This window comes from Tachypleus tridentatus, chromosome 2 (genome assembly GCF_004210375.1).
Source record: "Tachypleus tridentatus isolate NWPU-2018 chromosome 2, ASM421037v1, whole genome shotgun sequence".
NCBI lineage: Eukaryota > Metazoa > Arthropoda > Merostomata > Xiphosura > Limulidae > Tachypleus > Tachypleus tridentatus.
The window spans coordinates 54,439,596-54,453,996 of NC_134826.1; the positions used below are offsets into that span (position 1 = coordinate 54,439,596).

The 14,401-nt window shown below is 38.0% G+C and overlaps 1 protein-coding gene across 8 annotated transcripts in view; it reads left to right on the forward strand.

The window, feature by feature from the left end:
• LOC143243844 (single-stranded DNA-binding protein 3-like) overlaps window positions 1–14,401 on the forward strand; it is a 65,277-nt gene that overhangs the window by 25,842 nt on the left and 25,034 nt on the right. For all 8 annotated transcript variants that reach the window (XM_076487547.1, XM_076487544.1, XM_076487549.1 and 5 more), the window contains one exon: window positions 14,220–14,306. In XM_076487547.1, the coding sequence (XP_076343662.1) occupies window positions 14,220–14,306 (87 nt within the window). The remainder of the gene's footprint in view (window positions 1–14,219; window positions 14,307–14,401) is intronic.

Consider the following 14,401-nt stretch of genomic DNA (forward strand, 5'->3'; position numbering starts at 1 on the left):
TTAAATTTCTCTTTGTAATTTACTTAGAACAGATATGGTACAACTTCGGTTATGCTGTGAATGACGTAAAGAGAGTCACCACAAAACATCTTGACCTGCCCATTTAGCCAATGTGCGCGTAACGTGCCACAGGAACTGAACATTTAGGGTAATGTTATTCCTGAACCACATATTTGGCACGAAGAAGTTATTCGCCATGTTGTTTCTTGTTATTGGTTAAATGTGCCAAGATATTCTTGTGTGAAATCAACCTGTTCCCATACTCTTAGAATTGTGTTTATACTACAGAACGAGTCGTGCGGAAATCTGTTATTGGTAATATTTTAGACTTCCATTCATTGATAATTTTATTTTAAACTAATTACCAGAATATTCTTTAGATGAATTTATTTGGTAACAATAATCGTTGGGAACGTGTCGTTTTGACGGTTATAATTTAGAAAACAAGGAAACGTAGTGACCCAACTTCAAGGTTAGGAAAAATAGTGGCCTTCGAATACCGGTGTTTCGCGATTGTTGTTTTATTCGTTGATTATAACTCTAGTTGTGATATCTTTATAAAAACGGAACATTTAAAGAAAAACAAATGGGGTCTTCACCTCGGTTATTGTGATTCTCGACCGTTGATGACGTCAAATGGACATTGCTCCTTTATTTGCCTGTACAGTTTGTTTGTTTGTTTGTCGTAACTTACATTGGAAGTAAAGTGGAATAGTTATATAAAAACCAACACTGTGACCAATAAATATGTGGTTAATTAGTTATAACCCGTTTTATACCTCGGCCACTTAAGTTTTGCATTCGTATGACCTGTAACATCAAAAGGGGCCATTTAACTTCAAACGGTACCACCAGAATGCGCCTCAGGCTAATTTTGTTCACTTGAACATAATGAGAGGTTCTATTAAAGCTGTTGTTACGATATTAAGATAATCTTGAGACATGCGGCTCGACTACATAAATTTATATCAACCATAACGTCGAGTCTGTAGTTTGTAGGTGGTTCCCTGCAGTCTTCTCTGTAACCTAATTAGCCCGGAATGACTTGGTGGTTAGGGCGCTCGACTCGTCGTAATCTGAGGTTTGCGGGCTCCAATCTCCGTCACACCAAACATGTTTGCCCTTTCAGCTGCTTGGGCGTTATAATGTTACGGTCAATTCCACTATTCGTTGATAAAAGAGTAGCCCAAGAGTTTACGGTGGGTGGTGATGACTAGCGAAATTCCAACCAAGTTTCCAAAGATTCGTTGGAACACACAAGGGATGTGTTAAGTATAATGACGTCATAGCACGAGTCTTTAGTAAACAAAACAGTTTAAATTCGAACTAAAGACATCCATAAAATTCAGAAGTAAACGTGAACAAAAATGCAAAGAATAACGCCCTAATTAGCGCCTTAATACCAACACCAAATACAAGAGAAACCAGAAGCGTATGAACAGGCAATACGCATACAAATACATCCTCGATCCCCACGACAACAAGAAAAGCATACGATCCAATCACGTCATGAACAAATAAACGCAATTACAGACCCAGCCAAAAACATTTTTATCGAATATGTCACAGAATACTGAAACCCACAAACTCGATATGACTAGTATAGTTTTCGCGACACTATCCATACAACACTTTACACCATTACTACTTGACATAATACAAACCCCGCTGAACACGGAGCTAGAACAAACCAACTGCATACAGACTATATTATAATATCAGATCTGAAAAAAACAAAAATTATGGGCATGGCCCTGAAAAGGAACGAAGGTATAAATAAAATATATTTCCCCTAATTAAATTACCAAAATCAAGCCAAAAATTAACAATAGGTCAGGAGGAAGTCTGACTTGTAATTTACCTTTCTGGGTGAACAAAGACCTAAAGTGCGATGTCGAAACAATATTCGTTGGTTTCAGTGCATGCTGTTGAAATTTAATGTTTGTGGGTTTATTTCTTACTTTGTGAGAGGATCCTGTTCTGTTTGTGTTCTTTCTTTCGTACAAGGCCTTTCTGTTTCTATATACAGAGGACTGACTGTTTGTGCCTTGTCTGTCAACTTTAGTTTTACCAGTGGGTTAAAGAAAACTTTGTTTGATGTCAGTGTTGGGTGACAGGAAAACAGTTAACATGATTATTGTATTGTGGTTTAACACTTAATTTATGACCGTGTTTGTTCTGGTCGTTACAACATTTACCACGTTTTGTGTCAATAGAACCAAACGTTTCTCAGCATCTAACGTTATATTTACGACTGTGATTTATTATATCTGTTTTTTGTTTGTTTGTTGAAGGGACAAAGTAGACATTCTGTGGGTAGGTTACGTTGATTGCTGTGAGACAAGGCATTCTGTGAGTAGGCTAGGTTGATTGCTGTGACACAAGTCATTCTGTGAATAGGCTAGGTTGATTGCTGTGACACAAGGCATTCTGTGGGTAGGCTAGGTTGATTGCTGTGCATTCTGTGGGTGCTAGGTTGATTGCTGTGAGACAAGGCATTCTGTGGGTAGGCTAGGTTGATTGCTGTGAGACAAGGCATTCTGTGGGTAGGCTAGGTTGATTGCTGTGAGACAAGGCATTCTGTGGGTAGGCTAGGTTGATTGCTGTGAGACAAGGCATTCTGTGGGTAGGCTAGGTTGATTGCTGTGAGACAAGACATTCTGTGGGTAGGCTAGGTTGATTGCTGTGACACAAGGCATTCTGTGGGTAGGCTAGGTTGATTGCTGTGAGACAAGGCATTCTGTGGGTAGGCTAGGTTGATTGCTGTGAGACAAGGCATTCTGTGGGTAGGCTAGGTTGATTGCTGTGAGACAAGGCATTCTGTGGGTAGGCTAGGTTGATTGCTGTGAGACAAGGCATTCTGTGGGTAGGCTAGGTTGATTGCTGTGAGACAAGACATTCTGTGGGTAGGCTAGGTTGATTGCAGTGACAGAAGACATTCTGTGAGTAGGCTAGGTTGATTGAGGTGACACAAGACATTCTGTGAGTAGGCTAGGTTGATTGAGGTGACACAAGACATTCTGTGAGTAGGCTAGGTTGATTGCTATGAGACAAGACATTCTGTGAGTAGGCTAGGTTGATTGAGGTGACACAAGACATTCTGTGAGTAGGCTAGGTTGATTGCAGTGACAGAAGACATTCTGTGGGTAGGCTAGGATGAGTGAGGTGACACAAGACATTCTGTGAGTAGGCTAGGATGATTGAGGTGACACAAGACATTCTGTGAGTAGGCTAGGTTGATTGCTATGAGACAAGACATTCTGTGAGTAGGCTAGGTTGAGTGAGGTGACAGAAGACATTCTGTGGGTAGGCTAGGTTGATTGCGGTGACAGAAGACATTCTGTGGGTAGGCTAGTGTTGACATTCTGTGGGTAGGCTAGGATGAGTGAGGTGACATGACATTCTGTGGGTAGGCTAGGTTGATTGAGGTGACACAAGACATTCTGTGGGTAGGCTAGGTTGATTGCGGTGACACAAGATATTCTGTGGGTAGGCTAGGTTGATTGCGGTGACACAAGACATTCTGTGGGTAGGCTAGGTTGATTGTGGTGACACAAGACATTCTGTGGGTAGGCTAGGTTGATTGCGGTGACACAAGACATTCTGTGGGTAGGCTAGGTTGATTGCGGTGACACAAGACATTCTGTGGGTAGGCTAGGTTGACTGCGGTGACACAAGACATTCTGTGGGTATGCTAGGTTGACTGTGGTGACACAAGACATTCTGTGGGTAGGCTAGGTTGACTGTGGTGACACAAGACATTCTGTGGGTAGGCTAAGTTGACTGTGATGACACAAGACATTTTGTGGGTAGGTTAGGTTAACTGTGGTGATACAAGATATTCTATTGGTAAGTTAAGTGGAATATGGCATATTATGAATAGGTTAATTGGAATATAATGAGATGTTATCAGTAGGGAAAGCATTACCAGTAATAAAATTGTAATTAAAATATTTTATTTATTTATAAATTTGTAAATACTTATACATTTACTCATTGTAAAAACAACAAAACAAAAAATGAATTAAATTCACAAAAACCGAGACATTTTACCCAACTTGATAATCAGGCAGTATTGGAGAGAGACTGTATTAATGTTAGTGATTATATTCTAAGAATACAGGGTATATCTGGTTTGTATATGCTGTCCATCCAGGCAGTAGTGAAGAGAGACTGTATAAATGTCAGTAGTTACATTCTGAGAGTATAGGGTATATCTGGTTTGTACATTCTGTTCCTGTCCATCCTGGCAGTAGTGAAGAGATTGTATTAATGTCAGTAGTTACATTCTGAGAGTATAGGGTATATCTGGTTTGTACATTCTGTTCCTGTCCATCCAGGCAGTAGTGGAGAGAGACTGTATAAATGTCAGTAGTTACATTCTGAGAGTATAGGGTATATCTGGTTTGTACATTCTGTTCCTGTCCATCCAGGCAGTAGTGAAGAGAGACTGTATTAATGTCAGTTGTTAGATTCTGAGAGTATAGGGTATATCTGGTTTGTATATGCTGTCCATCCAGGCAGTAGTGAAGAGAGATTGTATTAATGTCAGTAGTTACATTCTGAGAGTATAGGGTATATCTGGTTTGTACATTCTGTTCCTGTCCATCCAGGAAGTAGTGGAGAGAGACTGTATTAATGTCAGTAGTTACATTCTGAGAGTATAGGGTATATCTGGTTTGTACATTCTGTTCCTGTCCATCCAGGAAGTAGTGAAGAGAGACTGTATAAATGTCAGTAGTTACATTCTGAGAGTATAGGGTATATCTGGTTTGTACATTCTGTTCCTGTCCATCCAGGAAGTAGTGAAGAGAGATTGTATTAATGTCAGTAGTTACATTCTGAGAGTATAGGGTATATCTGGTTTGTACATTCTGTTCCTGTCCATCCAGGAAGTAGTGAGAGAGACTGTATTAATGTCAGTAGTTACATTCTGAGAGTATAGGGTATATCTGGTTTGTACATTCTGTTCCTGTCCATCCAGGCAGTAGTGAAAAGAGATTGTATTAATGTCAGTAGTTACATTCTGAGAGTATAGGGTATATCTGGTTTGTACATTCTGTTCCTGTCCATCCAGGAAGTAGTGGAGAGAGACTGTATTAATGTCAGTTGTTAGATTCTGAGAGTATAGGGTATATCTGGTTTGTACATTCTGTTCCTGTCCATCCTTGCAGTAGTGAAGAGAGATTGTATTAATGTTAGTAGTTACATTCTGAGAGTATAGGGTATATCTGGTTTGTACATTCTGTTCCTGTCCATCCAGGCAGTAGTGAAGAGATTGTATTAATGTCAGTAGTTAGATTCTGAGAGTATAGGGTATATCTGGTTTGTACATTCTGTCTATTCAAGCAGTTGTGGAGAGAGACTATTAATGTTAGTGGTTAAATTCTGAGAGTATAGGGTATAAGGGTATATCTTGTTTGTATGTTCTGTTCCTGTCCATCCAAGCAATAGTGGAGAGAAACTGTATTAAGGTTAATGATTACATTTTCTCCCGGAGACATGATTCCTCGTGAAGGGGCTGTTTCGAAAATTGGGAACTTATGGTTACTTTAAAGAGTACAAAAGTATCAATGCAAGTCGCATCAAAAGATGAACGTGTACTACAGTCATGTTCACAACATCCACCAAATGACGTTGGACACAACGAACGGTAGCCCTAACCTATCATCAGTGACGTAATGTTGATTTTCTTATTTCTGTTCGAGTGTTAACTGTTGGCAGCTTGTTCGTCTGTTGAAGATGTAGTGGGATGATTTCCCAAAGAGTTATAATCTATTGCTCTTGTTCCACTCACAAAGTTGCTCCCAGAACAAACCAAACAGTTGCTCGAACCAAAGATCTGCTTGTTTCTTCTTAGATATTTTTTTACCTTCGTGCGATTAGAGAGGGGGATCATAGAATTTAAGAAGGTAAAGCTCCCCATTGGCACAGAAGTGCGTCTGCTAACTTGCACTGCTAGAAATCGGGTTTCTATACCCGTGGTTGGAATAGCACAAATAGCTCTCTGTGTATCTTAATGTGTAATAACAAACAACAACAAATAAGAAAAACCATAAATGCATCTAAGGTCCGACAAAATAGATTACATCTCAACTTTTCTGAACACTTTAGAAACTAAACTGTAGTAATATACAACATCAGTTACAGATTGAGTTGGTGAATGTGTTAGCCATTCAGTCTTTTAGTTAGTGTAGGAGATAAATGACGAAAATTTACAAGTAAATGGCTGCTTGTTTTTAGTAGTGAATTAGACCTGTCTTTTGGTTATCGGTAGACCGTGCAATAGCGTAAATATTAAAACTTTCAATTGAAGAAATAGAATGCTTTACTTTTCGCCAAGTGCACTGAACCAAATCAACAATAGAAACCTTAAAACACTGTTGGACATTTATGTCCTCCTTGTGCTCTAATAATCTCAGTAAGGTGACGTGTCATACTGTCCATGAGGTCACTGATGTAACCGAACTTGTCACTAGAAGGTGCTGTAACCTGTACAAATAGCAAATTCCACTTATAACGATTCCACAGCTGAAATTGCAGAGCGTGTGTAGTGGGGTATTGCAACTCGAACATTGGATCTTCCGATTCTTTTTTATTAAATTTAAAATCCACATGTCTTTTTTTTTCTTGAATAAGTAAAGTTTAGGTTTGGTGTCATTCCAAATACGTTATGTGTAAGCCAAACTGTCTTAGTAAATGTCACAGTTATGACGAACTCTTTTGGATACACCCCTACGCTGTGGCCCGGCGGTAACTTGTTATAAGTGCTACACGTCATGCTGTCCATGTTGATGGTTTGGTTATAAGTGTTACACGATATGTTATCCACCTTAATGATCTGGTTTAGGTTATGCTCATCATGTGTTTATGGGAACCTGTTCTTACTAACAATAACAATAAAGTCTACAACCTTTGTCTTATAGGGCTGTGTACACCGGACCTCACCGGATGTTGTTACAGATAATTATCATGGAATACCAATTCTTTCAAGCCCCATTTAGCTGGGGCCGACATGACTCATTTATTGCCATTTTTATATCTTTTCTCACCCTCTGTTTAACCCAGAGAAAAACAGCGGGTGTTTTCCAATACTGATAACAGGAGAGACCAAAGTAATTTGACCGAGTGTACGTCACAATTTTCATTGTTAAGGTTGAGGGAAAGCTATGGAGTATTTCCCGTGCACGGGCGTGTGTATCCCTCTATCAGTCAGTTGCTTGTACTTCTATTTAATGACGTATAAAAAGTTACTTTAAATCTTTTTTGTAGCCTTAACATTTAAGAATACAATTCTAAAGACGAAGTAAGTGTTAATTCAGTGTTCAAGACTTTAGACCGTTATCTGCGATATCAGACTTGTTTATACACTTACATAACACAGCAACTAACAACAAACTGATTTAGACACAGTTTTAGTTCATTTCAGATGTTAATGATCATTAAACAGCTCACTGTTGGTTATGGACAAATATAAAATGAGTTACCGGCACGTGTATAATATTTTAAAATTATAATAAGTAATTAAAAACAATTTCTATTTACACAATTAGAACTTTATTGGATCGGTATGGTATCCACTTTAAAACAACATTCTTACAAGTTACCACGCCATCTACGTCATCACATTCAGGAGTTTCTTACATTATCCACACTTTTTCCCTTTCGCATTACGTCATTATTTATTTATGTATCTCCTTGGTCTTTTTTTTTTTGTGTGTGTGTGTAAACATGTCTCGTCATATATCAATTTGTTCACTTCCTGGTGCCCCCCGCTGGTACAGCGGTAAGTCTGTGGATTTACTACGCTAAAATCAGGGCTTCTATTTCCCTCGTTGTGCTCAGTAGAAAACCTGGTGTGGCTTTGCTATAAGAAAACACACACTTCCTGGTCGTCATCTCTGTTTAACATTTTTTTTCTGTGTTTTTATCGTGCTCTACTATTAAATGTTATAATGTAACAAGATTAACTAAACACTGGATGGTGGTTAGTTTTCACGTTTTCCACCACGGCTTAGGTTTCTGTTACGTTATATAATTTTTATGGCCCAGCTGTTAGGGCGCTGAACTCGTAATCTGAGAGTCGTGGGTTCGAATACCCGTTACACCAAACATGCTTGTCCTATCAGTCGTGGGGGCGTTATAATGTTACGGTCAATTCCACTATTCATTGGTAAAAGAGTAACCTAAGAGTTGACGGCGGGTGGTGATGACTAGTTGCCTTCCCTTAACTGCTAAATTAGGGACGGCTAGCGCAGATAACACTCGTGTTTCTTTGCACGAAATTTAAAAAAGACTCGCATGATTTTTATGTTCTTGCAATCTTAATATTAAATTTCTTCTATTTTGACCGATATAAATATTACCACATTCACATTCTACCTTATAAATACCCATTTTATCTACTAGTTCTGTTTTATCTTTAGTGCTTCTTATCATGTCTTATTTATTGGTTTGGAGATAAAAATTCTGATATTTTTAAATGAATCAATGTTTCTATAATGCGGTCTTATTGTTCAACTTTGTATTTATGTTTTGTTTTCTTGTATAAATACTTTTTTAATGTACAATGGTTTCGTTTTTACTCCTTTCCTTACTTTATTATTTAAATAGTGTTTTATCGTCATTAAACACCACTAGAGGTCAGAACGTCTTAACTGGCGATTTGATTGGCCAGTATTTCCAGGTTGTTGTTTTTTTTATACGAGTATTCTAAATTATATAACACTAGAGGCCAGCACACCAAATTTGCTATTTGATTGGTTAGTATTTCGAAGCTAGTTTTATATAACTATTCTAAATTACACACTGGGAGAGGGCAGCCCAGTAACTTTGACTTGATTAGCTAGTATCCTGAGCTTAGTTTTTATGTAAATATTCTAAATTATTCACTGAAAGAGGACAGCACAGATAGGTCACATTGTGATTGGCTAACATTTCAAATCTATTTTTAATGCTAATAAGTCTTGCTTATTATACTTTGACATTATAGCTGTGCCCAAAGATTTAATTTGCTTTTCTTTACTCGAACTTATAGAAACAACAACCAGGATGTATATTAATGCACTTATAGCTGTGGAAAAATTATTGATAGAACATGTTCGTTATCAGACAAGTTATGGTTTCTGTTATTGCATGTCTGTTTAAATGGCAGAGGAACGTAATTACAAATTTTATTATTCCTATTTTTCTTGGAATTTAGCCACTAGCTACATTTGGAAAACTGCCAAGATTAGTATACTTGATTAGGTGGGCCATGTTAGCGTGCCTATTGTGAACCTGAAAGCCCACGGTTCGCGTCCTGTTTCTGCAAAAGTAAAGTTCGTACTGTGGGGCTGTGCATGCATTATGAGGATGAAGGTTTATTTTCGTCGCTGTTGACTGGCTTCGATTCTGTTGAGCTAAGAAGTTTTCGTAGATTTCCGACAGAAACAAACGGTATAAAATCAAGGTTTGGTACTGGTTCGCAGCTCTAGGCCACGGATCAAGGGTAGACGTCATATCAATAAACAAACATTAGATCATTTTATAGGCTCTTGTCAGACTACAGTTTAAGAGTAGATGTCTTCTCGATGGACAACAAACTGGGCCATTTTTATAGTCTCTTGTCAGACCATAGTTTAAGAATACATGTCTTGTCGATGGACAACACACTGGGTCATTTCTATAGTAAAACATGTAAGAGACCCACGATGTAATAACAAACAATGAGCTCGCGATGTAAACCCGTCGTTGAATTTTTCGAGTTTGTTACGTTGTTTTTAATTTTGTGAAGAGTCGCAGTTTGTTATTAAGTTACGTCCGCCGTTTTTGATGACGTTAAAAGGTAAAATTTAAAGTAACAGCTTACAAAACGTACACCGAGTGTTGCTTAACGTGACGATATTTTGTGGGAAAGTGTTTTTAACCCATGCTTGATACACTTGCATGCCTATGTTTTCAAACTTTTGTCGTTCATTTTTGTAGATAAAGTAGGCATGTGGTGGATCCACAAAATTACAGACGTTAGTTCAGATTAAATTAGATTGTTCCGTTTGTCAGTTTATACAAATTTGAAATCTTAGTTATAACTTGTTCTGTTTGTAACTGCTGCCACCATTCTGGTCGGTAATATAACATTCGGATGACAATACTTAAACTCCATAAGTCCCTGACCTGGACTTTTAACCTATTTTTTGCGTAAGGTGTTGCTAATTAATATACGGGTCCAACATATTCAATTAATTACGGTTTACTTAGTGTTATTCTGTGGAGATAGACCTAGATCGAAGGCCAGATGTGACCTAGTGGTTAGCGTGTCTGGTTGGTTAATTGCTGTAAGGTCCAAGGTTTGAGCCTGGAGTATAAGCTAAGTATCCACATTACTGTCTGTAGGCGCGATGTAAAACTTAGTGGCAGCTTCTCCCGCTATTCGATTAATATAACCTGTGTAGGCGGCGGGTGCTACTGACTTGATGCCTCTTCCTTTTTCTGGTAAGTATATCAAATATTAAGAGACAAATAAATCACAATTTTGGGGTAACTAACGTCTCCTTTTAGACCATATCACGTGACGTTTAGGTTTAAAGATACCTATACCAAATACTGGTGGGAAATACGAGCTAACAGATGTCCGGTTAAGTTGAACATACAGCCCATGGTTACTGGTGTATTAAGGTATCTGCATAACAGACCAACGCTAGATGGCGTGCTATTTGAAGTAAATAAATGAAATCAAGGTAAATATTTTGCTGATATTGAATAACACTTAGTTCTAATCTAGGTTGCCTTATTTAGATCAGGAATATATTATCAGTTTTCGTTTTACCAACACAGTTTTGTACTTTTCACATCATAATGGCAGTCAAGGGATGTTGAAGTTAGAATACACCATGTTGACCGAAGCACGTGCCAGTTCTGCTTCCGTGGTGGCAGTTTTCTTTGTATCGGACGCGTTATCCAGTCTTTCCTTTCCATTGTCAACTGTTTTGAATTGAGAAGGGAGGGGGGCAGCCGTTAAAATCAATAACTACTACACGATTATATCCTTATCGTGACGTAACTAAGCGAAGTTATTCTTCCTTCAAGCTTATAAACATTTGATCACGTGATATACCCTTTAAATCTGTTTTCAACATTTTTTTTTTCGTCTCTTGTCGTTCAATAGATTTACTGCCATTCGTAACAGCGCCCGTGCTTTCTAGTTATATCACTCCCTCGTGCATCCAGTTTGACCGAAAACCAGAACCAACTGCTCCATCGGTGATATGCCGGAGTAGCTCTCACGTTAATTGTGTTAGGACTTGAAATGTAAAAAAAAGAAACTGTCTCCTTTACCGGGTTTGTTCGGTATTTATTATACATGTTCGTGTTATACATGTAGCTAAATTGTTGTCTTTGTGTTTAAACGTTACTCGCCTTTTAATTTGTAAGTAAAAAATATCTCACTTATAACTGTGTGTTTGAATTGCTCATAGATAATTATGTTCTAAGGCTTATATAACGCTAAAAACCGGGTTTGGATACCACTGATCGACGCGCCACACATAGCCTATTATGTAGCTGCAACCTCAACTACAAACAAACGGAGTTTTTGTTTTGTTTTTTTAATTTCGCGCAAAGCTACTCGAGGACTATCAACGCTAGCCGCCCCTAATTTAACAGCGTAAGACTACATGGAAGGCAGCTAATCATCACCACCCACCGCCAACTCTTGGGCTACCCTTTTACCCACGAATAGTGGGACTGACCGTCACATTATAACGCCCCCATGGCTGAAAGGGAAAGCATGTTTGGTGCAACGGGGATTCGAACCCGCAACCCTCAGATTACGAGCCGAACGTCTTAACCCACCTTAACCCATGAACAAAGAGAGCTGTTGTCGCGTCTGCCACATGTTCTGGAAAAGGTAACATCAGGAGTAATGTAAAATGGGAATATAAATGACTGACAAAACATCGATATATTTGTATGCAGTAACAAGTGTTTTATGCATTTCATTGTCAGTGTTGTATTTTTTCCCCGTTTCTGCTTACGACAGATTCGAAAGAGCCTAGCGAACTCTTGTCAATTTCAAGCCCGAACTAATAACAATGTGAAGACTTGAAACAGAAGGACTACTTTTAAAGAATTAAATAAATACTTGAACATTGAGTGTTTGGGGAAAAATAGCTTTGTAGATTTACAGTTTACGAGATGTTGTTTTAAAATATAAAAAATGAAATAATAGGTTTTTTTAGTGTACATTTTTATTTGTCACTGTTACAAATGACCAAGGTTTTGGGTGTCGTGAAAACTTGTCTGCTGTCTCGTATCATGAGTTTCGACCAGTACTGTATTTGTGTATTCCAGCAGGAACGAAGAGCCTGAACTGAGCGAAACGCTTAAAATCGTGTTCTCTTGTACAATGTTCTAAATCACAAAAGAAATGTGGCCACATGGTTAGGACGCTTGACTCCTAATCTGAGGGTCTCTTTACACTAAATCTGCTTGTCCTTTCAGTCATGGGAGCATTATAGTGTGAAGGTCAAGTCCACCATTTGTTGGTAAAAGAGTAGTTCAAGAGTTGGCGGAGGGTGGTGATGACTAGCTGCCTTTCCTATAGTCTTACACTGCTAAATTAGGGACGGCTAGCGCAGATAACCTTCGTGTTGCTTTGCACAAAATCCTAAACAAAGTAAAGAAAAAATTTATATATAAAACAGGCCTAATACCAGTATCGTATTATATGCTGTCTGGAAGAACATGTTACTTAAGTGGATTTTAGAGCTGTGTATTTTGAAAAAGTAAAGTTGCTGGTATTGTGTTGTGGGTCTTAAGAAAACTCGAATTTATTTTAAACGTACTGTCTACGGAAGTGATTTTCTATTATTTCTTTGACACGAACATTCTTCAGAAAAATAAAAAAGAATCAAAGTCACTATCTTGAAAGTTTAATATCGCTTTGCTAATGTTTAATGTTGACTTTTCTTTGAAGAATTAGATGGGACAAAGTTACGTTCAGCTGATGAGGGAAGTCCTAGTGGTTTCTAAGATGGGACAAAGTTACGTTCAGTTGATGAGGGAGTCCTAGTGGTTTCTAAGATGGGACAAAGTTGCGTTCAGCTGATGAGGGAGTCCTAGTGGTTTCTAAGATGAGACTAAGTTACGTTCAGCTGATGAGGGAGTTCTAGTGGTTCCTAAGATGGGACTAAGTTACGTTCAGTTGATGAGGGAGTCCTAGTGGTTTCTAAGATGGGACAAAGTTACGTTCAGTTGATTAGGAAGTCCTTGCGGTTTCTGAGATTGGACAAAGTTACGTTCAGCTGATGAGGGAAGCCCTTGTCATTTGTAAGAAGCCGAAATTAATCAATAAAAAAAGCACTGATGACCTTCACTGATAGTTTAGGTAACTGAATTTCAATGGAAACTGTCGAACTCTATTGGGTAATCAAGAAAAGTGTACATTTAACATCGCTTTCGACGTTTAGCTAATTATATTAAAAATACAGTTTAGAAGTATATATTTGCTGTTATTTGAAAACTTCAAATACATATGTTGCAGTAACAAAATCAGCGAAATACAACACTAAACTTGGTATTGAGAAGTCCAGTATCGGGTTTCGACACCTGTGTTGAGCACATTATGTGTTTGTGGGTTCGATAGAAAAAAATAAGCGATATATTGGGAATTATAATAATATTTACGTTTGTTTGATGTTGTTTTTCGCGAACAGGTGTTAACTGCGGAGTCTTAGTTACTGTTCGTTGTGCGAGTAACCCTGAAAGCAGACAGTTTTGGTGTGTTATTGTACTTCTAGACGAATTAAAATATTCGTATATGTTGCATGTTTTTGAACCAGAATTAACTGATGAAAATTGTATAATTAGATATTATAACGGTTAAGCACTGCCATCTAGTGCGGAACAACAACAACAAAAGCAACGTAGAAACGTTTTGCCCTTCTCGTTTGTTAATAAAACGTTTTTGTCGATTGTTATGTCATCTAGTGGTGTAAAATGTACTACCAAATGTTTTATTTCGAATTGTTATATAAAAGATTATTTCAGAATGTTAATTATAAAAATAAAAACAAATTTATCAAAGGACATTTATAAAAATTCAGTGTGTATAAAACTTCAAATCTCTGCAGATAGACAAAAGGATGTGGCAGCACTACTTGGTCAACGAAAGAAAAATGAGTGAACGACCTCTTGCAGTTAAGATTTCTCTTTGTAATACATTTTGTTTTATTTTTTAGCATCCTACAGTACCAAGCCCTCTAGGTCAGATGCCCCCTAACGATGGGATGCCAGGTGGACCAATGACACCAGCAGGATTCTTCCCAGTAAGTGGTTGGCCATTGATTTTCACAATGTATGTTAAACGTTATATTTATCTGTACAAGAGTTGGATAAGATAAGAGTTTTAACTTATAATGGG